The sequence below is a fragment of the Oncorhynchus clarkii genome, chromosome 13, assembly GCF_045791955.1.
Source record: "Oncorhynchus clarkii lewisi isolate Uvic-CL-2024 chromosome 13, UVic_Ocla_1.0, whole genome shotgun sequence".
In the NCBI taxonomy this organism is placed as follows: domain Eukaryota; kingdom Metazoa; phylum Chordata; class Actinopteri; order Salmoniformes; family Salmonidae; genus Oncorhynchus; species Oncorhynchus clarkii.
Genome location: NC_092159.1, coordinates 53,563,144 through 53,585,936, shown reverse-complemented (window position 1 = coordinate 53,585,936; position 22,793 = coordinate 53,563,144). Strand labels below are relative to the sequence as shown.

At 41.4% G+C, this 22,793-nt stretch overlaps 1 protein-coding gene and 2 gene segments (V, D, J or C); all 3 read right to left on the bottom strand.

The window, feature by feature from the left end:
- The window catches only part of LOC139365082 (uncharacterized), a 181,973-nt gene extending 176,427 nt beyond the window's left edge, over nt 1–5,546 (bottom strand). Inside the window, exons 1-2 of the mRNA XM_071102453.1 lie at nt 5,442–5,546; nt 5,039–5,339 (exon numbers count right to left, since the gene is read on the bottom strand). Coding sequence (XP_070958554.1) covers nt 5,039–5,339; nt 5,442–5,484 — 344 coding nt within the window. The 5' untranslated portion in view covers nt 5,485–5,546. The remainder of the gene's footprint in view (nt 1–5,038; nt 5,340–5,441) is intronic.
- The window catches only part of LOC139365083 (Ig mu chain C region membrane-bound form-like), a 202,522-nt gene that overhangs the window by 89,022 nt on the left and 90,707 nt on the right, over nt 1–22,793 (bottom strand).
- LOC139424160 (Ig heavy chain V region 914-like) lies at nt 15,345–17,986 on the bottom strand. The segment is given in 3 exon segments: nt 15,345–15,479; nt 17,419–17,726; nt 17,896–17,986. Coding segments are annotated over 3 exon segments (483 nt in total).

Here is a 22,793-nt window from a genome sequence, read left to right as displayed (position 1 = left end):
GTGTCACTGTGTCTCTGGCACAATAATAAACAGCAGAGTCTTCAGTCTTCAGACTGTTCATCTGGAGATACACCTGCTGCTTGCTGTTGTCTCTGGAGATGGTGAACCGACCCTGGACTGACTGGGAGTAGTAGATTTTAGCACTATCATATTTTATAATGGCAATCCATTCAAGTCCTTTCCCAGGAACCTGTCTGATCCAAGCCATCCAGTAGCTACTGAATGTGAACCCAGAAGTTGTACAGGTCACTTTGTGTGGTTCTCCAGTTATTTTTACAACTGGTCCAGACTCAGTCAGTGTCTGACCATGAACACCTGTGGAGACAAATTATCATTAGATAAAATTCCTCCAAACCTCAGCTAACATTCTTTTACAAATATAATCAGCCTAACATTGTTCACCTTTCAAGCCCATTGTCATCAGAAGAACCACAATAGTAAACGTCATGATGAACTATTAGTAGTTATGATGTGTCTCTGTTCATCAATCTGGCCAGAGCTTTAATCCTCTCCTCCACTCTGCAGTGAGATAAGTAGTGATGGAAGAGGTCAGTTTTGCATTGACTCCTCCTCAATGGTTGGGATGATAAACAGGGATTAGATAGAGTCTGAGATAGGGAGGAGGTTCATATGGCCTAAATCATTTGTTGAATTTGAAATAATTCCTGGGTAACTATTAAGAACCATACTGTGATTGTTTTCAATGACAACTGTATAAAAAAAGGAGCTTTAGTGGTTAGAGCGTTGGACTAGTAACCGGAAGGTTGCAAATTCTAACCCCCGAGCTGACAAGGTACAAATCTGTTGTTCTGCCCCTGAACAGGCAGTTACCCACTGTTCCTAGGCCGTCATTGAAAATAAGAATTTGTTCTTAACTGACTTGCCTAGTTAAATAAAGATAAAAATAGCAATTTATCAAGCAAGAATTTTGCTAGGACTGTCTGGGAGTGGTCTGAGTGGGGAGGGGAAAACAGAGAATGTGCTATTATTGGCAGAGAGGTTTGCAACTCTCCTTCTTATCGGTGTATTAACTCATTTACTGCATGGTGATGTCACCATGGAAGGTAAAAACTTTCTCCCGCCTAAACAGGCTGGAATTTCAGCTGTTTTTTTCCCCCCAAAACCTTACACTAACATGGCATTATCATGATTTTCACAATTTCAAAGTATTATTCCAAACTCAGTGTGGAAATATATAAAACACAGAGTAATCTAGTTTTTGACTGCACTGGGTCTATAAAAACGTGTTTTTGTGACAAAAAGGGCAAGAGACACCTGGGATGTTAGAGGCTGGAGTCTTTTAGTGTGTAGTTCTTTGTGATATTTTTGTATTCTCTACAGTAATGATACTCAGTATTATTATGGTGTGACACAAAGAGAGGAAGTAGTACAACACCTATCCATGTTGTTAGGGTGGTTTCTGTACAGATGATTCACCAGCTTCAGTCAGTGTGTCTCTCGAGCGCAACAATAAACAAGAGAGTCCTCTGATCTCAGACTCTCGGCCTCTAAGAACTGTGTGCTTGTGGAGACGTCCTCAGTCAGTCTGAATTGGCCTTTGAGGGAGTCTGAGTAGTCTGGAGAATTGCTATTCATTCTCCCGATCCACTCCAGTGCTTTGCCTAGTTTCTTCCTTATCCAGTGCAAGTAGAAGCCTGTCATTGTAAACCCAGATGTTTTACACGACAATTTAACAGTGTCTTCAGGTCTTTTCACATGAGAAAGAGACTGATCCAGACTGAACACCTGCAAAACAAAAAATATTTCAACATTCAGTTGGATTTTTGGTATTTACGCTCATTTAGAGTTTAACCATGATACTCACTCATCAGTCACCATGTAATACTTTACTTACTGTGTATGGATCACCATGACAACTAAACTCCAGACGGTCATCAGGTCCATTGCACAGTGATAGTAGTGCAGGGCTTGCCAGTCCAAGCTACCTATAATGAAGAGGCCATAGCTGCCTGTCTGATTTTAAGGGATGAAGGGGAGGTAGACTTTGCATAGACCGCCCTCTACTGGCTTAAATAGAGACTGAGAAGGAGGTGTTCTTTCAGTGTTGATATTGGCAAAATTGTTTCTCAGAGCAGCACAGGATGACAATCTATTGGGATTAATACAATATACGTCTTCCATCTAAACTTGTTCCTTTTATACTTGTTCCATCAATATTTGTTATATCTCAACTTGTTCCATCTCAACTTGTTCCATCTATACTTGTTCCACCTAAACTCTTTCCATCTAAACTTGTTCCATCTACAGTATACTTGTTCCATCTTAACTTGTTCCATCTATACTTTAACAATACTTTAACATTATTGACTCACTTTGAATGGCTTTAAGGTTTTCGGTTAAGGATATTCATACAGTTATCTTGACAGGTTGTCATGTATATGTTTTATGTTTATAAAGTAATCATGTATATTATGGGTATAATTAAGAGTATGATGTGTCTACACACCTAGTGTTGATAGGGCCATGGGATTTATGTTAACAGCGACTGGAGATCAGAAAAACAGACTCTCAAAGTGAGAGAAGTGATTGATCAGTCTTTGTGCAGCCCTGCAGCCTCCTGTGTCACTGTGTCTATGGCACAATAATAAACAGCAGAGTCTTCAGTCTTCAGACTGTTCATCTGGAGATACACCTGCTGCTTGCTGTTGTCTCTGGAGATGGTGAACCGACCCTGAACTGACTGGGGGTAGTAGAACAACTACCACTGCTAATATAGGAAACCCACTCCAGTCCTTTCCCAGGAGCCTGTCTGATCCAAGCTGCATTCATATTTCCACCAAACCCAGAATATGTACAGGTCAGTTTGTGGGATTCTCCAGGCTTTCTACCACTGGTCCAAACTCAGTTAGTGTCTGACCCTGAACACCTCTGGAGAAAAAAAAGTACTATTTGAGATCAAACCTGGACTCAACACCTCAGCAAACATTCTGTTACAAATACAATGGTCTAAAAGTGTTCCTGTCGAGCCTATTGTCATCAGTAGAAACACAATAGTAAATGTCATGATGAACTCTTAGTACAGTATGTCTCTGTTCCTCAGTCTAGTCAGTGCTTCAGTCGTCTCCTCCACTTTTCAGTGAGATAAGTAGTGATGGAAGAGCTCAGAGTTTTGCATTGACTCCATCTTATAGGGCAGTAGGGAACGGGAAAATATAATATATAGTATAACGTACAGTGGGGCAAAAAAGTATTTAGTCAGCCACCAATTGTGGCTGACTAAATACATGTACATCAGTAATACTTGTTAATGCTGTTGATAGAATTGCTTCTATTATAAATATAATTTTCTTTGTCATCATTTCCTTCCATCCCCAGAATAACTGTCAGGATACAGCTGCCAACAGCAGCAGTACTGTAACAGTCGAGAAGCAGGTGGTAAGTTTAAGTTTGTCGAAACGTTGGTTATTAGGTTATTAAAATATTGCATCTGAGCTCCTAGAGTATGCGGCTCTTCTTTTCTTTTGTAAGTTTAATATAAAGATACAATGTAGGAGTAGCGTCTAGACATGAACAACAAACAACACTGCCTGGGGAAGGAAACTAAGGGAGTGCCAGATAAAAGGGGAGGTAATGGAGTCCAGGCGTGCGTATTGATGAAGCGCAGTTGCGCATAATGAAGTTTCCCAGGACCGGTGGTTCGAAAACCAGCAACGTGGAAATCACAGATGATGTTGGGATCCAGAATGTCCTCCACCGGAACACAACACCGCTCCTCTGGGCCATACCCCTCCCAGTCCACAAGGTACTGCAGCCGACCCCCACAACATTGGGAGTCCTGTAGGGATCTGACTGCATAGGTGGGAGCTCCCTTGAGGTCCAGGGAGTCCGAGGGGTGTCGTGGGGACAAGGAACCAGTGACCTGAGAAGGGAGACATGAAAAGATGAGATACGGTAGTCACTGGGAATCTGTGATCTATACGTCACCTCATTGACCCTCTTCTGAATAGCATACGAAGTGCCGACTCATGCCATCCCCAGCTGCTAGTGTCTGGAAGGTGAGCACGCACTCGGCAGTCATCTGCTCACCCCCTCTTTGCTCTCCGGTGGATGATCAAAGATACCTCTTAACCGAGCCATGAACCACTCATACGAATCCAGCTCCTCCTCTCTCCCAGACAACTCCTCCTCTCTCCCAGACAACCGTGGTCCTTTCCTACGCCTGCCCAGTCATCAGAGAAATAACGGAGGCAACCTTCAACCTCTCAGTGGTAGGAGCTCCCATCTGTTGCGCAACGTATAGGGAACACTGTAGTCGAAAGCCACGGCATTTAGATGGGGTGCCATCATATTTATCCGGTAAGGACAAGTGGTCATCGCTGAACAGGGCAGGTTGCTGAATGGGCTGGTGTGCTGGCTCGCTGGATCGACTGGTGGTAGAGTATCCTCCACTAGTTGAAGGCAACGCCTCTCGTAACGACGTTGAACGCTGGATGGGAGGAGTGGGAGTAGACTTGACAAGTAGAGATGAAAGGATCACGGTTTGTTTTGAAGCTAAACTAGTGGGAGCTGTACTGTACTTGGTTCATGACAATATTTAAATGAATAACCCTTATATGCTACCCAAAAGTATGTTCATTCTTCTGTTTACTGATGTAATACCTCTGAATTGCATACATTTGAAATCTGATTTCATTCAAATAAGCTTACCTAATTGAAAGGCATTACAAAACAAATGGTTTGAGCTGCTTGACATTGATTATAATTTTACTAAATGACCACATGTATTATTGATACTGTTGGTTATTTGACATCACATGAATATATTTCTGTCCGATAAAGATGTTCAAAAAAGAATAGCTAATATGAAGTCTGAGTTGCAAAAAATGTACTTCTGTGTTCACGTAAATAGTGTGCTTTTCACTGTTCATAATGTGTGTGAATGTTTTATGTGGATAACATTGATATCAGTGGACAGTGTTGTAGTGTGTGTGTTTAAAAAACGGATGCGCCTCATTGCCTCTCATACTGTGATCAGTGTTGATCAGTTTTTGTATGGCGCTGCAGGATCCTGTGTCACTGTGTGTCTCTGGCACAATAATAAACAGCAGAGTCTTCAGTCTTCAGACTTTTCACCTCTAAGTACAGCTGGTTTTTGGAGGTGTCTTTGGTGATGGTGAACTGGCCCTGGAGAGACTGGGCAAATACAGTGCCAGTGCCACCGTCAATGCGCCCAATCCACTCTAGACCTTTCCCAGGTTTCTGACGGATCCAGTGTAACCAGCTCAGGGGTAGTCCAGACACAGTACATGACAGTATTACTGACTCTCCAGGTTTCTTCACTACTGGCTCAGAGGAGGTGAGTGACTGCCCCTGAACAGCTGAAAAACAGACAGAGTTTAGATTACTGTGACCCTCCAGCCAAGTAGCACAGCCCCTCTCCTGTCTCCTACAATGAACAGAAATAACTCCTGTTAACTCACCTGAGATAAGAGCCAGGAGGAACACACATTCTAGAACTCTCATTGTGGGAGTCTTCTAAGGTTATGTAAAAGTAGGAGCACAGACTCAGAGTGTTTGTCTTGGCTGAGGGAGATGGTCTGTGGAGGGCAGTTATATCAGACTACTGAAATGGGAGGAGAACTTGGGTATACATGAACAGACACACATTTGCATCTCCCACGTATTATTATTTTGGATCCTTGAAAAGCACTAAACTCAGCAAAAAAATAAATGTCCCTTTTTCAGGACCCTGTCTTACAAAGATAATTCGTAAAAATCCAAATAACTTCACAGATCTTCATTGTAAAGGGTTTAAACACTGTTTCCCATGCTTGTTCAATGAACCATGAACAATCACCTGTGGAACAGTCATTAACACACTAACAGCTTATAGACGGTAGGCAATTAAGGTCACAGTTACAAAAACTCAGGACACTAAAGAGGTCTTTCTACTGACACTGAAAAATACCAAAAGAAAAATGCCCAGGGTCCCTGCTCATCTGCGTGAATGTGCCTTAGGCATGCTGCAAGGAGGCATGAGGACTGCAGATGTGGCCAGGGCAATAAGTTGCAATGTCCGTACTGTGAGATGCTTAAGACAGCGCTTCAGGTAGACCGGATGGACAGCTGATCGTCCTCGCAGTGGTAGACCACGTGTAACAACACCTGCACATGATCGGTACATCCGAACATCACAACTGCGGGACAGGTACAGGATGGCAACAACAACTGGCTGAGTTACACCAGGAATGCAAAATCCCTCCATCAGTGCTCAGACTGTCCGCAATAGGCTGAGAGAGGCTGGACTAAGGGCTTGTAGGCCTGTTGTAAGGCAGGTCCTCACCAGACATAACCGGCAACAACGTCGCCTATGGGTGCAAACCCACCATAGCTGGACCAGACAGGGCTGGCAAAAAGTGCTCTTCACTGACGAGTGGCAGTTTTGTCTCACCAGGGGTGATGGTCGGATTCACATTTATCGTCAAAGGAATGAGTGTTGCACCGAGGCCTGTACTCTGGAGTGGGATCAATTTGGAGGTGGAGGGGCCGTCATTGTCTGGGGCGTTGTGTCACAGCATCATCAGACTGAGCTTGTTGTCATTGCAGGCAATCTCAGCTCTATGCGTTACAGGGAAGACATTCTCATCCATCATGTGGTACTCTTCTTGCAGGCTCATCCTGACATGACCGTCCAGCATGACAATGCCACCAGCCAAGAACTGGCAAATCTGGTGCAGTCCATGAGGAGGATGCACTGCAGTACTTAATGCAGCTGGTGGCCACACACGATACTGACTGTTACTTTGAAATTGACACCCCCCCCCCCCCCCCCCCTTTTGTTCAGGGACACATTACTCAATTTCTGTTAGTCATGTCTGTGGAACTTGTTCAGTTTATGTCCCAGTTGTTGAATCGTGTTATGTTCATACAAATATTTACATATGAAAACAAACACAGACACTGTTGAAAACAAACACAGTGGACAGTGAGAGGACGTTTATATTCTTGCTGAGTTTATATAAGTCCCATGTATTATTTCTATTATCATTATTATTGTTATTATAAGTAGTGGTAGTATTACCATTTCCACCCACCCCTATGTTTTAGTTATCTGTTCTTAATAAGTAGTTCTAGTGAACATAACACACAATATGTTAACTGTTCTAGTGAACATAACACATGCCCACTTGCTGTGTATGGACATCTCCATGACTACTAAACACCAGACAGTCATCCGTTCCATTGTTTAGTGATAGTCAGGTTAGTGCAGGGCTCACTGTCATGTCAGTCCAAGCTACCTATAATGATAAGGCCAGAGCTGAGTGTCTGATTATAGAGTTAAATGGGAGGGATACTTTGCATACACCACCCTCTAGAGGCTTAGAGACTGAGAGGGAGATATCTTCTGCTCTATTCCTCGATTCTCTCTCCTCCCTGTCCTTTATTCTGCTCTCCGTTATTTTCAGATTTTACATATGGGATGTTCAGACTAGATTTGTTTGATTTTATACAATGCTGAACTACACTGAAACAAGTACATTTCCCTATGTGCGACAATACAAGTTGTATTGAATTAGTGTTATGGGATTTTTATCAATAATGACTAAATTAGGTATACTGTACTATAACTGGCGAGAATTCTACCCTGTCTTTCTTGTAGTATTAAATAATGTTTGTCCATTAGGAAGGGGTTATATGGCATGTACCTAGAAGAAAGGAATGTATGTGGAGATAAGAGAGGCCAGGGAGGGCTCCTCCAGAGTTATGGTGTTTGGGGGAGCCTAGAACTGTCAGTTGAGGGGTTATAAACTGTGGTTAGACTCATGTGAAAATCCATGTTTGTGTGTATGTATGTGCGTAGTTTAGAAATTATATAAGGACTGTAATTGTGAAAACTTGGGAGCTCTCGCAAATTAATTGGAACCTGATCAATTGTGAGCTGGGAATTCTGTCTGTTTTATTTAAGACCAGAACTTTACAAACTCTGGGTATCAGACAGATAAATGTAATTGGAGTTTATGAACACTGATGAAATAATTATTTGACAATTAGATGTATCTCTTACTTCTTATCCCTTCCTGGGAATCTATTGTGGAGATCCCCAAAGATCTCTAAATAGTCCATCACTGTTTTTAGTTTTCATACGTTTCTGTTTGCTGATCACGTTAATATAACTATGTCTGATAAAGATACTGAAAACTGAATAGATAATATGAACTCAATTCATGTAAATTCATGTAAATCATGTGCTTTTCACAGTTATCTTGTATGTGGATTATTTTATCAGGATAATCTTGATATCAGTGTTTTTTCCACTCCTGTTTAGCACTTCTGCTCTCTCATAGAGAGTGTGTCTGAACAACAACATTGCCACTCATTGCCTCTCATACTGGGATGTGTTGATCCGTTTTTGTACGGTGCTGCAGGATTCTGTCTCAATGTGTCTCTGGCACAATAATGAACAGCAGAGGCTTCAGACTTTTCACCTCTAAGTACAGCTGGTTTTTAGAGCTGTCTTTGGTGATGGTGAACTGGCCCTGGAGGGACTGGGCATAATAAGCAGTGGTTCCAGTGTCAATGTGTCCAATCCACTCAAGTCCTTTCCCTGGTTTCTGACGGATCCAGTGGAGATTCCAGACACAGTACAGTGTTACTGACTCTCCAGGTTTCTTCACCACTGAGTCAGAAGAGATGAGTGACTGCCCCTGAACAGCTGAAAAACAGATGACTGTGACCCTCCAGCCAAGTAGCACAGCTCCCCTCCTGTCTACTACACTGGAAAGACATAACACACCTGTGATAACACACCTGTGATGAGAGCCAGGAGGAACACACATTCTAGAACTCTCGTTGTGGGAGGGATATAGAATTCTGTAAAAGTAGGAGCACAGACTGGGAGTGGTTGTCTTGAATGAGGTAGATGGTCTGTGGAGGGCAGTTAAATCAGACAACAGAAAAGGGAAGATGACTTGGGTCTATGTGAACAGAAACTTATTTGCATCTCTATGGTGTTAAATGCTTCTCCCCGTAGCTCTAGTGTCTAAATGCTACATACCTTGGCACTGTTGAGAAATGTTTTGGTGAGGACTGAAGGTGTACATGTTATAGTGACATAGACTTATTGTACTAATGTATCAATAAGGAGTTGTATTTTGTAGAGCAGTTCTTCAATTCATATTATTATATTATATTGAGTAATGGAGGGCCAAATGTTGCACTTGTGCTTGATTCGCCATTACATTCAGTTTTTGCACAGGTCCGGTCCTGGTTTAGAAAAGAGACCAGACGAGAAATCAGTGGTAAAGGATAAACATAATACTTTACTGAGAACCGGTAAACAAAGTATCACAGTAACACCACTGGGAAAACAACAAACACACAGTCTCAAACACACTCATGAGACAGACACACCCTATTCAAGCTTCTGCAAGGGAAAACAGAACACATACCTCTTTTAACAGGGAATCATAATGAGTCAATAGAACACACCTGAGTGTCATCAATATCTCTAGGATGGTCTCTGCCGCCCTCTGGTGACCGGTGGAACCATGACGTACTCAGCTTATGTTAACACTGCTACATATATATCCAACCCACTACAGTGCTTTTCCTGTAGGATGCCGTACTCAACCTGTACTATAGCTGGTACTACTTTAGAGTCGAAGACGCTGGGGAAGGGTGGGGGTGCTAAGCTGACATATTGAATTGTTTTAAGACGGTCAAACTATGGATCATTTCACTATTTGATTTGGAATTTTAGGACCAATTTAGGTATCAAAAAAATATATATAAAAAAATGATTTGATAACATTGATTTTGCTTTTATTACTAAAGCCCAAAGAAACGTATTGAATATCACATTCAAAAATGGCAAAAAGGAGAGTCAAAAATGTATCATAAGAAACAGGGGTTGGAAGTGTCTGTCCTAAATCTAGGAGAAGTAAGAATATATGTATATATGTACACTACCGTTCAAAAGTTTTAGAACACCTACTCAGTCATGTGTTTTTCTTTATTTTTTACTATTTTTTACATTGTAGAATATTAGTGAAGACATCAAAACTATGAAATAACACATAAGGAATCAAGTAGTAACCAAAAAAGTGTTTAACAAATCAGAATATATTTTATATTCTTCAAATAGAAAATAGTAATTTTCATCATAGGTACACTTCAACTATGACAGACAAAATGAAAAAAATCACACTGTAGGATTTTTAATGAATTTGTTTGCAAATTCAGACTGCTGGACAGTCTGTGGTGCAACGTGGCGTTGGTGGATGGAGCGAGACATGATGTCTCAGATGTGCTCAATTGGATTCAGGTCTGGGGAACGGGCGGGCCAGTCCATAGCATCAATGCCTTCCTCTTGCAGGAACTGCTGACACACTCCAGCCACATGAAGTCTAGCATTGTCTTGCATTAGGAGGAACCCAGGGCCAACCGCACCAGCATATGGTCTCACAAGGGGTCTGAGGATCTCATCTCGGTACCTAATGGCAGTCAGGCTACCTCTGGCGAGCACATGGAGGGCTGTGCGGCACCCCAAAGAAATGCCACCCCACACCATGACTGACCCACCGCCAAACCGGTCATGCTGGAGGATGTTGCAGGCAGCAGAACGTTCTCCACGGCGTCTCCAGACTCTGTCTCGTCTGTCACGTGCTCAGTGTGAACCTGCTTTCATCTGTGAAGAGCACAGGGCACCAGTGGCGAATTTGCCAATCTTGGTGTTCTCTGGCAAATGCCAAACGTCCTGCACGGTGTTGGGCTGTAAGGACAACCCCCACCTGTGGACGTCGGGCCCTCATACCACCCTCATGGAGTCTTTTTCTGACCGTTTGAGCAGACACATGCACATTTGTGGCCTGCTGGAGGTCATTTTGCAGGGCTCTGGCAGTGCTCCTCCTGCTCCTCCTTGCACAAAGGCGGAGGTAGCGGTCCTGCTGCTGGGTTGTTGCCCTCCTACGGCCTCCTCCACATCTCCTGATGTACTGGCCTGTCTCTTGGTAGCGCCTCCATGCTCTGGATACTACGCTGACAGACACAGAAAACCTTCTTGCCACAGATCGCATTGATGTACCATCCTGGATGAGCTGCACTACCTGAGCCACTTGTGTGGGTTGTAGACTCCCTCTCATGCTACCACTATAGTGAAAGCACCGCCAGCATTCAAAAGTGACCAAAACATCAGTCGGGAAGCATAGGAACTGAGAAGTGGGGTGTGGTCACCCCCTGCAGAACCACTCCTTTATTGGGGGTGTCTTGCTAATTGCCTATAATTTCCACCTGTATTCTATTCCATTTGCACAACAGCATGTGGGCAGTTTAATTTCACAGAAGTGTGATTGACTTGGAGTTACATTGTGTTGTTTAAGTGTTCCCTTTATTTTTTTGAGCAGTGTATATATATATATATATATATATATATATATATCTGGTCACCCCCAAAACCAATTATTTCTTTGGCCGCCTGTCCTTCCAGGTCTCTGCTGCCAAACTACAAAAATCTCTGAAACTGGAAACACTTACCTCCCTCACTAGCTTTAAGCACCAGCTGTCAGAGCAGCTCACAGATTACTGCACCTGTACATAGCCTATCTATAATTTAGCTCAAACAACTACCGCTTCCCCTACTGGATTTATTTATTTATTCATTTTTCTCCTTTGCACCCCATAATTTTTATTTCTACTTTGCACATTATTCCACTGCAAATCTACCATTCCAGTGTTTTACTTGCTATATTGTATTTACTTTGCCACCATGGCCTTTTTTTGCCTTTACCTCCCTTATCTCACCTCATTTGCTCACATCGTATATAGACTTGTTTCTACTGTATTATTGACTGTATGTTTGTTTTACTCCATGTGTTGTTTTACTCTGTGTTGTTGTATGAGTCGAACTGCTTTGCTTTATCTTGGCCAGGTCCCAATTGTAAATGAGAACTTGTTCTCAACTTGCCTACCTGGTTAAATGAAGGTGAAATAAATAAAATAAAAATAAATAAATCCTCTCAACCAGCTTCATGAGGTAATCATCTAGAATGCATTTGAATTAACAGGTGTGCCTTCTTAAAAACCTGTAATGACTCCCCATCCCGCATGAGGGAGCGTAATCATCGACTGACACTAATTAGCATAACGCAACGGACATAAATATTCCTAGAAAATATTCCTATTCATAAAATCACGTGAAATATATTGAGACACAGTTTAGCCTTTTGTTAATCACCCTGTCATCTCAGATTTCAAAATGCTTTACAGCCAAAGCTAGACAAGTATTTGTGTAAGTTTATCGATAGCCTAGCATAGCATTTTGTCCAGCTAGCAGCAGGTAACTTCGTCACGGAAATCAGAAAAGCAATCAAATTAAATCGTTTACCTTTGATGAGCTTCGGATGTTTTCACTCAGGAGACTCCCAGTTAGATAGCCAATGTTCCTTTTTTCCAAAAATATTATTTTTGTAGGCGAAATAGCTCCGTTTGTTCTTCACGTTTGGCTGAGAAATCACCCAGAAATTGCACACGAAAATATTGCAAATTAACTCCATAATATCGACAGAAACATGGCAAACGTTGTTTATAATCTATCCTCAAGGTTTTTTTCAAATATCTATTTGATAATATATCCACCGGGACAATTGGTTTTTCAGTAGGACCGATTGGAATAATGGGAGAACGCGAGAATCACTCTGGGAGCCATCAGGTGACCAGTTGCGCAATGTAGCCGCTTACGGGTATTCTTCAACATAAATGCGTAAAACTACGTCACAATGCTGTAGACACCTTGGGGAATAGTGAAAAAAGTAATCTGGTTGTTAGCCCATTCACTGCTCAATAGGGACGCATTGGAACGCAGCGCTTTCAAAACACGAGGCACTTCCGGATTGGATTATTCTCAGGCTTTCGCCTGCAATATCAGTTCTGTTATACTCACAGACAATATTTTTACAGTTTTGGAAACTTTAGAGTGTTTTCTATCCTAAGCTGTCAATTATATGCATATTCTAGCATCTTGTCCTGACAAAATATCCTGTTTACTACGGGAACGTTATTTTTCCACAAATGAAAATACTGCCCCCTAGTCACAAAAGGTTAAAATTTATTTTGTGGAATTTATTTCCTTCTTAATGTGTTTGATCCAATCAGTTGTGTTGTGACAATGTAGGGGGGTATACAAAACATAGCCCTATTTGGTAAAAAGCCAAGTCCATATTATGGCAAGAACAGCTCAATTAAGCAAAGAGAAACAACAGTCCATCATCACTTTAAGACATGAAGCTCAGTCCATGCGGAAAATGTCAAGAACTTTGAACATTTCTTCAAGTGCAGTTGCAAAAAACATCATGCGCTTTGATGAAACTGGCTCTAATGAGGACCGTCACAGGAATGGAAGACCCAGAGTTACCACTGCTGCAGAGAATAAGTTCATTAGAGTTACCAGCCTCAGAAACTGCAGCCTGTCTGTTATGAGACGCGGTGTGGGTGAATGGATGACCTACTCATGTTTAAAGCATGGAGGAGGATGGTGCTTTTCTGGTGACGCTATCTGGGATTTAATTTGAATTTAAGTCACTCTTAACCAGCATGGCTACAACAGCATTCTGTAGTGATTCACCATCCCATCTGGTTTGCCCTGATGTAACCGGTTCTGCACCGGTACCTTTCTGCGTTGTGTTCTGGTAAGGTGTAGGTGGAAGATAAGGCTCTGGACACAATTCTGCCAGTTGTCTCTCTTTTAATGACTGTGTGGAATATATACAAATACAAGGCAAATGTAACTGCTTCAGTCTGGACTCCATACAAGTATATTTGCCTCTCCTCATCACGCTCTGAGCAAACTGTAGTGTAAGAGTATCAACAAAAAGTACATTGTACAAAATGTACCTGTTCATATTTCCAAAAGACTCATTACATTTTATAAAATGTTGTCCACCAATACACTAATAAATTGCTAATAAGTGTAAAATAATTCTTAGAGCGTGTGTTATTGTACCATTATACCTGAAGCATACTAATGGAATAACAGCGCCATTTTTGACATTCCCGGGAAAGTAACAAATGAACAACAGCGAACTAGGCATATTAAACATGAAATACAAAATCATCACATTTCACAACATACCTGCATGGAATGGATACAAATACAAAGCAAAAGTTACTACTGCAGTCTGGACTCCATTCAAGTATATATGCCTGATAAAAGACAGTGCAGAAAACCAATGAGAATATAATAGAAAAACTCACGATGTCTGCACCTGAAAGAGACCCCCTCCCGCCACAAAGCTAATGATAGTTGAGCTAGCTTTGCAAAGTTGCACTCGAACATTATCCACATTCACATGAATATGTATTCCTATAAACAGTAATGCAACACTAAATTAGTGACGATATAACTTTTGATTGTCTCATCTTGTGAATTTGTGAACATTTGCGAACATGTGCATTCAAAAGACCGGAGCATATGTAACCCCTACCTCTCCTCATCATGCTCTGAGCAAACTGAGGAGTAAGAGCCTGGCTCCTGTTGATGACATCACAGCATTAACACAATTTAGAAAATAAATCAAACAAAATAATTCACTCTTGAAAGTAATGTAATACATCTTAAAATAACCTTAAAATAATAAATTAAAATACATTTTAATGATTTTCGGTGAAATACATCAAGTATATTTTACACATGTTACATTTAGTGGGACTATCATTCGTTTTTTCAATGGGAAAATGACCCAACACACCTCCAGGCTGTGTAAGGGCTATATGACCAAGAGGGAGAGTGATGGGGTGCTGCATCAGATGACCTGCCCTCCACAATCTCCCGACCTCAACCAATTTGAGATGGTTTGGAATGAGTCAGACCGCAGAGTGAAGGAAAAGCAGCCAACAAGTGCTCAGCATATGTGGGAACTCCTTCAAGACTGTTGGAAAAGCATTCCAGGTGAAGCTGGTTGAGAGAATGCCAGGAGTGTGCAAAGATGTCATCAAGGCAAATGGTGGCTATTTAAATAAAATATACTTCGATTTGTTTAACTATTTTTTGGTTAATACATGATTCTATGTGTGTTATTTCATAGCTTTGATGTCTTCACTATTATTCTACAGTGTAACAAATAGTAAATAAGGGATGATTAGTTAATCTGCACTCTCCACACGAAAAGACAGAATACAACAAACAAATGAAGAAGGGAGCGTGACACTAATACTTTGAGCAGATTTGATGGAAATCGTAGTAACACAGTAGTAACACAGTAATTGTGTATAAAGTATGTGTGTTTTAATTGTTTAAAAGTTTGTATTCTAGTGTCATGTTTAGTGTTTGGATACCTTTATATTCATATGAATGTCATGGAGTTTTCGTACCGGTTCTGCATTGGTTTGTATCAGTATGGATGACGAGCACAATAATACAGAGCTGTGTCTTCAGTCTGCAGACTCTGTCCTGTTAAAGTCATTGTGATGCTGGACATGTCTCTGGAGATACTGAATTTGTTTTTCAGTTTATCACTGTAATATGTCTACCATCGTGACAAATGAATCCGATCCACTCCAGTTCTTTTCCTACAAGTTGGTGATTCACTCCTGTACAGTAGCTGGTGCTGGTTAAAGAATACCCAGAGGCCTTACAGGAGAGGTTCATTCTAACAGAACACACCTGTAAAACAAAACAAACAAAACTAATAATGTTGCTAATTACATCTCCAAAACTCTATTACTCCCTAGTACACCAAGGTTGATGTATCAGTCCCCCAAAACTCACTGGATACAGCTGCCAGCACCAACAGCAGAGATGCAGGGACCATGGTTTGTGTTGAAGCTGAACTGATGGTAACTGCACTTGCTAAGTGAAAGCAGGAGAGATATTCCTCTTCATACAAGAGAGGAGAGTTGCTTTGCAGTGAAAGAGTCATAAAAAAAGAGGAAGGGACGTGTATCATTATGACATGTTATACACAGAATCAGTATCAGAATGTAATGATTATATTTTCAGTGAAGTATTGATGGTTAACTATAGCTAGCTAGTATGAACTCTGAATTTCATTGAGAATTGGCACATCTTATAGAGCAAATAAGATACAACACATCATGTAGAGTGAAATGTACAGAGGAATGATTTGAGCATTACTTGTGTGTGTTTAAACACTTGATTTGCAATGTACAGTAGACATCTATAAATGTTATTTCTTGTGGGGGAAATACAATATGATTGAGTTTGTTTTCTACTCATGGCTGTTGAGATTGTTGTACACATTTTGTGCTTGTTTGTATCACTGTGGTAATGAGAACAGTTATACACAGCTGAATCTTCAGTCTGCAGACTGTCCTATTAAAGCCACTGTGCCTCTTAAAATGTCTCTGGTCAAGCTGAACTTGTGTTTAAGATAATCTTTGTAAGCTGTGCCTGCATCGTGAAACAGTAGATGTTCCCAACCCACTCTGTTATAATGCCTTCAGGTTGGACCCATGATACTCTATAGAGGTTGGTGCTATCAGTCAGAGAATACCCGGAGACCTTACAGGTGATTACCAAAGACTCCAGAATTTATAACCATTGAACTCGGCTGGGTGAGCTCCAGACCACAGTGTACACCTGTTAAGAAACATCATAATATCATGTAGAACAATCTCAAAGTACAACTATTTTAAAGCTATGTAATCATTAATTACACAATATATTCCTTTAAACATGTTATAAGTCTGTTAATTAAACACCCAAATCCTGAGAGACAGGAAACAGCTGCCAACAGCAGCAGCAGAGAATCAGTGAACAGGCTTTGTGTTGATGCTGAACTGATGGGAGAGAGATACTGTATGATTCACACAGAGAGACTGTTTTATATAAGCTAGAGAGAGTGAGATGAATTAGTAAAAAAATTAGAAAGCTATGTGTAATTTGCACAAGGCAGGTACATTGTGATTATTTTTTATTTGACTATTTACGTCAGTTAAGAACAAATTCTTATTTACAATGTTGGCCTACACGCCTGGCCAATTGTCCACCGCCCTATGGGACTCCCAATCACGGCCGGATTGTGATACAGCCTGGAATCAAACCAGGGTCTGTAGTGACACCTCTAGCACTGAGATGCAGTTCCTTAGACCGCTGCGCCACTCGGGAGCCGATAGCAATTAGAAATTTCAGAAAACCCACTGAACCATATTGACTTTTCACGCTTCACTTATAGGATGGGACTCAAAAGTATGTTTAGAAAAACAGCCATTGGACTGTTTTTTAGAAATCCTTATTTGACCAAAAAAAGGTGTATTTATCAGCATTAAATTAACTATAGGAGTGTTGAATTCATGACCATGGAGTGTGCCATTTAGAGTCAAATCGTTTAGAAATCAACACCACAACTTTTAAACTGAAAAGAACCTACACCCAACTTGCTCTGTATTTGTTGAAAATTAGTATGTAAGATGTTTTTGTCCAGGTCTTCCATTGAGCTGTTGCACTGTGCCTCCAGTTTTTGCACAATAATACACAGCTGTGTCCTCAGCCTGCAGACTGCTGATGTCTAAGTACAGTACATTACTACTGTCTCTGGAGATGGTGAATCTGCTCTTAAAAGAGGCTCCAGAGTTGATGGATCCACCACCCCAGATGATCCCAATCCACTCCAGTGTTTTCCCTGGCTGCTGTCGTATCCAACCTGTGCCATAGTCTGTCAGGACATAGCCAGAGACTTGGCAAGATAGTTTCACTGAATCTCCAGGAGGTTTGAGTTGAGCAGGGGAGGAGGTCAAACTAATGCTGTGTATATCTAAAAGAGAGCAGGAATGTAGAGAAAGACAGATGAGAGGAATTCCCCAAAAACTGTCACAATGGCAACAAAACAACTGACTACAACTGACTAACAAAATGATAAAACAACTGACTAATACATTGTTTGGTGTCCTGTATACAAAGAGACTAAAATCCCCCCCACTTACATGGCAGGACTGCCAGGAGGAGTAGGGATGTAAGAAACATGTTTCTCTGTTGGATCTCTGGCAGTGTGCGTCCGAGTACAGACAGGGTGGTTGCAGTGAGGAAGGTCAGAACAGGTCATTTATATATCAGAGGGAGGGGGTTTATTTGCATACTGTATGTCCTGCAAAGACAGGTGTCACTGGATGCATTCTATATGCATAATATACTCATAATATATGCACATACAATACAATACATTCAAATACCTACATACATACCTTTTGTAAATGTAAATAATTACTTCCAGTCGTGGCAGTGATGAAGTATGGAGTCATGGCACCATATTCTGGCCAAGGAAGATGAATGGCTGTGTCCTATAGCTTGTCATAATGTTGTATAATTTCAGTAATTGTGGTATGTTATCCCATGTATTCTTACAGAACCTAGTGGTAAGGCTAGTCAATCTTTTTTATCACCATTTAGCATAAGTTGTCCCGTTATTTCAGGTGCATTTCGTATATTGACTATAACTCCTCTGATTTATTTACAAAGGAGATGGGCTAGACATTCTTACTGAGCATTTTATGGATAAAACATTTATTTTTAATACAATTGGTGGAAAAGAGGAGCATTACATAGCTGCTCTTCAGCTTCCATATTCTATACAGTGTCTCCCAAGAGGATGGGTTTTTATACAGCTCTGGTGCTGGTTTATATCACTGTGAGGGTAGGCACAAAAATACACAGTTGTGTCATCAGTCTGAAGGTTCTGCCCTTTTAAAAACACAACATTACTGCTAGAATCTACTGAGAGGCCGGACATGTTGTTCAGTGAATCCTTGTATTGTGTGTCTCCAGAATATGCATTTCCATTCCACTCCAATGCTTTTCCCTGCAGGTTGTCAGATCCAAGCTGTCCAATAGCTACCAACAGAAGAAGAGACCTTACAGGAGATGGTCAGTGGTTGACCTGGCTGTACAGTCATAGAGGCTGGCTGAGTGAGTTCATAACTCTGTACACCTGGGAAAGAAAATAATGAACAACATTAAATACACAAAATATATACTATATACATTCTAGTAGCTAGTTACGTTGAAGCCTGTTTTATACTACAGGCAGATTTCTTTGGTATGTTTATTTTATTTTGTTCATAACATGACATGTGAAGTGACACGGACAAACTATGTACCCGTGCCTTAACCAGGGCAAAGAGCTTTTCCTGCTCAGGTCAGGGAGGTTGGTAAAACTGTAGGGAATCTTGGAGGATGATTTTCTAAATATTTATAGAAATACTTCTCCATTGGGGTTAATACTCTGACCATGCTGTTATAGAATCAAAGGGGGGACCAACTCCACATTAATGCCAATGATTTTGGAATGAGCTTTTTGACGAGCAGATGTCCACATACTTTTGGTTATGTACCATGTGTTGACGTACAAGTAGTTCTGTAGTTTTGACCCTTAAGGGAATATTATACTTCATTAGATACTCTGTTGTACTGACGCTCTATTGCCCTCTGTTGACTCTGTTGTACTGACGCTCTATTGCCCTCTGTTACTCTGTTGTACTGACGCTCTATTGCCCTCTGTTGACTCTGTTGTACTGATGCTCTACTGCCCTCTGTTGGCTCTGTTGTACTGACACTCTATTGCCCTCTGTTGACTGCTGCCAGTTAGATTCTCTGATGGGTTTTTGTACAGATCCTCCACTCACTCACACCACTGTGTCTCTTGCACAGTAATACACAGCAGAGTCCTCTGCTCTCAGACCAGACAGCTTCAGAGTCATCATGCTGTTGGAATTATCTTTTGTCGTTTCCATGTGCCCTTCAAACTTTTTAGCATGGTAACCTAGGCCTAATCCAGAGTAACCCATCCACTCCAGGGATATTCCAGCTGGCTGTCTTATCCAGTGTGTGTTGTGGCTGTCAAAGGTGAATCCAGATATCTTACAGGAGAGACTTATAGTTTATCCAAGCTTTTTCAGGACTGAACTGGAGGGACTGGGATCCAGACTCTGACCATTTAAACCTGATGGAGAGAGAGAATAAAATACGAAGAACATGTTAGAGGAAAGCAGCAGAAAAATGTAAGGATAGCAAGAAAAGAGAGTTTACAAAAAACATTGTCCATGTTCAGTCATTCCACAAAAAAATTGTTGATGGAGTACTGCAGAACTCACAGGGCAGACAGAGAGAGAGACCAGCAGAAGGTAGAGTTTTCCTGTCATACTGAGGGTGGAGATATGTACTCAGCTGCTCCACACAAGACAACAAGTCAGCAGGAGAACATAAGTATATATGAACTCTGAGGGATCTATATTTACATCATGATGTCATGGGCGAGGGGCTGTTGAATGAGGTCAGAGGTGAATTTTTGAGTCATCAGTAGGACCAAGAGTTTATTTAACCTTTATTTTTGACTGGGAGTCATGTTGATATCAAGGTCTCTTTTTCAAGTGAGCCCAATAAAAATAAAAAATCAGATTAAAAATAGAAATACAAAGCACGATACAAAAAAACAGTTCTAAAACCTGGGTCTTGAGTCTGTCATTGGGTGGACTGGTTCTATTCATCAGACATCTGGACTGACTCAGCAATTGGAGGAACTTTGGGAAACCTTGGTGGATGATAAAAAGCTTCATCATGATTTAAATGGCAGATAAGACATCTTAAACACAGTGTAATGCAATTCTCCCTCTCCTTACTACACCTCTCCTCAGGGAAATGTGTACTTTGTATTGATGTACAAGTAGTTCTGTTGACAAGTCTTTTTTGGCTCCCAGGGGAATATAATACTTCAGTAGATGTTACACTGTTGTACTGATGCTCTACTGCTCTTTGTTGACTCTGCTGCCAGTTAAATTCTCTGAGGGGTTTTTGTACAGATCCTTCACTCACTCACACCACTGTGTGTCTCGTGCACAGTAATACACAGCAGAGTCCTCTGCTCTCAGACCAGACAGCTTCAGAGTCATCATGCTGTTGGAATTATCTTTAGTCGTTTCCATACGTCCTTCAAAGCTTTTAGCATGGTTACCTAGGCCTAATCCAGAGTAACCCATCCATTCCAATGCTTTCCCAGCAGGTTGTCTAATCCAATGTGTGTTGTAGCTACTAAAGGTATACCCAGATCCCTTACAGGAGAGACTGAGAGCTTCTTCAGGCTTTTTCATGACTGAATTGGAGGGAATGGACTCCAGACTCTGACCATTTAAACCTAATGGAGAGAGAGAGAGAAAGAAATAGGAAGAATGTGTTACAGGGAAAGCAGCAGAAAAATTAAGGATAGCAAGAGAAGAGAGTTTACAAAAAACATTGTCAATGTTCAGTCATTCCATAAAAGACAGCTAATTAAGTACTGCAGAACTCACAGGTCAGACAGAGAGAGAGCAGCAGAAGGGAGAGTTTTCTCGGCATACTGAGGGTAGAGATATGAACTCAGCTGCTCCACGCAAGACAACAAGTCATCAGCAGAACATAAGTATATATGAACTCTGAGAGATCTGGATTTACATCATGATGTCATGGGGGAGGGGCTGATAAATTAGGTCAGAGGTGAATTTATGACTCATAAGTAGGGCCAGGAGTTGTCCTTTATTACATGACCTGACCAGGAACAGAGTTTTTCCTGATCAGGTCACTTATTCAAAAAAAATCCAGGTTCTATTCACCACACACAACTGACTCAAGGACTGGAGGAACTGTGGGGAACATGATGATTTTCTAAATATTGATCATCTTCATGAATTCATTTAATTGTGGGTTCATTGAAATGGCATATACATCCATTTGTCAAGGAAATAATTAACATGTATATACAAAAAGGCCATTGGTGCCAAAAACAGTACACCAGTATTCACAGGATATGTTTTCAATGTGATAGTAATTGGAAATTGCCAAAAAAAATAGTGTTTTACATTTATACAGCAGAGTCCTCTGTTCTCAGTACATACAGCTTCGATACACCATGCTGTTAGTGTCACACCCTGATCTGTTGCACCTGTCTTTGTGATTGTCTCCACCCTCCTCCAGGTGTTGCCCATCTTCCCCATTATCCCCAGTGTAGGTATACCTGTGTTCTCTGTTTGTCTGCTGCCAGTTCGTTTTGCCCTTTTGAACCCTATCTGGCTCACATGTCACATGTGCAACCAGGGGAAAAAAATTCTCGACCACCTTTACTCCACACACAGAGATGCATACAAAGCTCTCCTCGCCCTCCATTTGGAAAAATCGGACCACAATTCTATCCTCCTGATACCTGCTTACAAGCAAAAACTAAACAAGGAAGTACCAGTGACTTGCTCAATACGGACGTAGTGGTCAGATTACATGGATGCTACACTACAGGGCTGTTGTGCTAGCACAGACTGGAATATGTTCTGGGATTCATCCAATGGCATTGAGGAATACACCACCTCAATCATCGGCTTCATCAATAAGTGCATCGATGACGTCATCCCCACAGTGACTGTACGTACATATCCCAACCAGAAGCCATGGATTACAAGCAACATCTGCATCGAGCTAAAGGCTAGAGTTGCCGCTTTCAAGGAGCGGGAGACTAATCCGGATGCTGAAAAGTAATCCCGCTATGCCCTCAGACGAACCATCAAACAAGCAAAGTGTCAATACAGGATTAAGATTGAATCCTACTAAACCAGCTCTGACCCTCTTCGGATGTGGCAGGGCTTGACAACTATTACGAAGGGAAACCCAGATGCGAGCTGCCCAGTGACGCAAGCCTACCAGACGAGCTAAATTCCTTTTATGCTTGCTTTGAGGCAAGCAACACTGAAGCATGCACAAGAGCACCAGCTGTTCCGGATGACTGTGAGAACGCTCTCGGTAGCCGATGTGAACAAAACATTTACTCAGCATTCACAAAGCCACTTGGCCAGACAGATTACCAGGACGT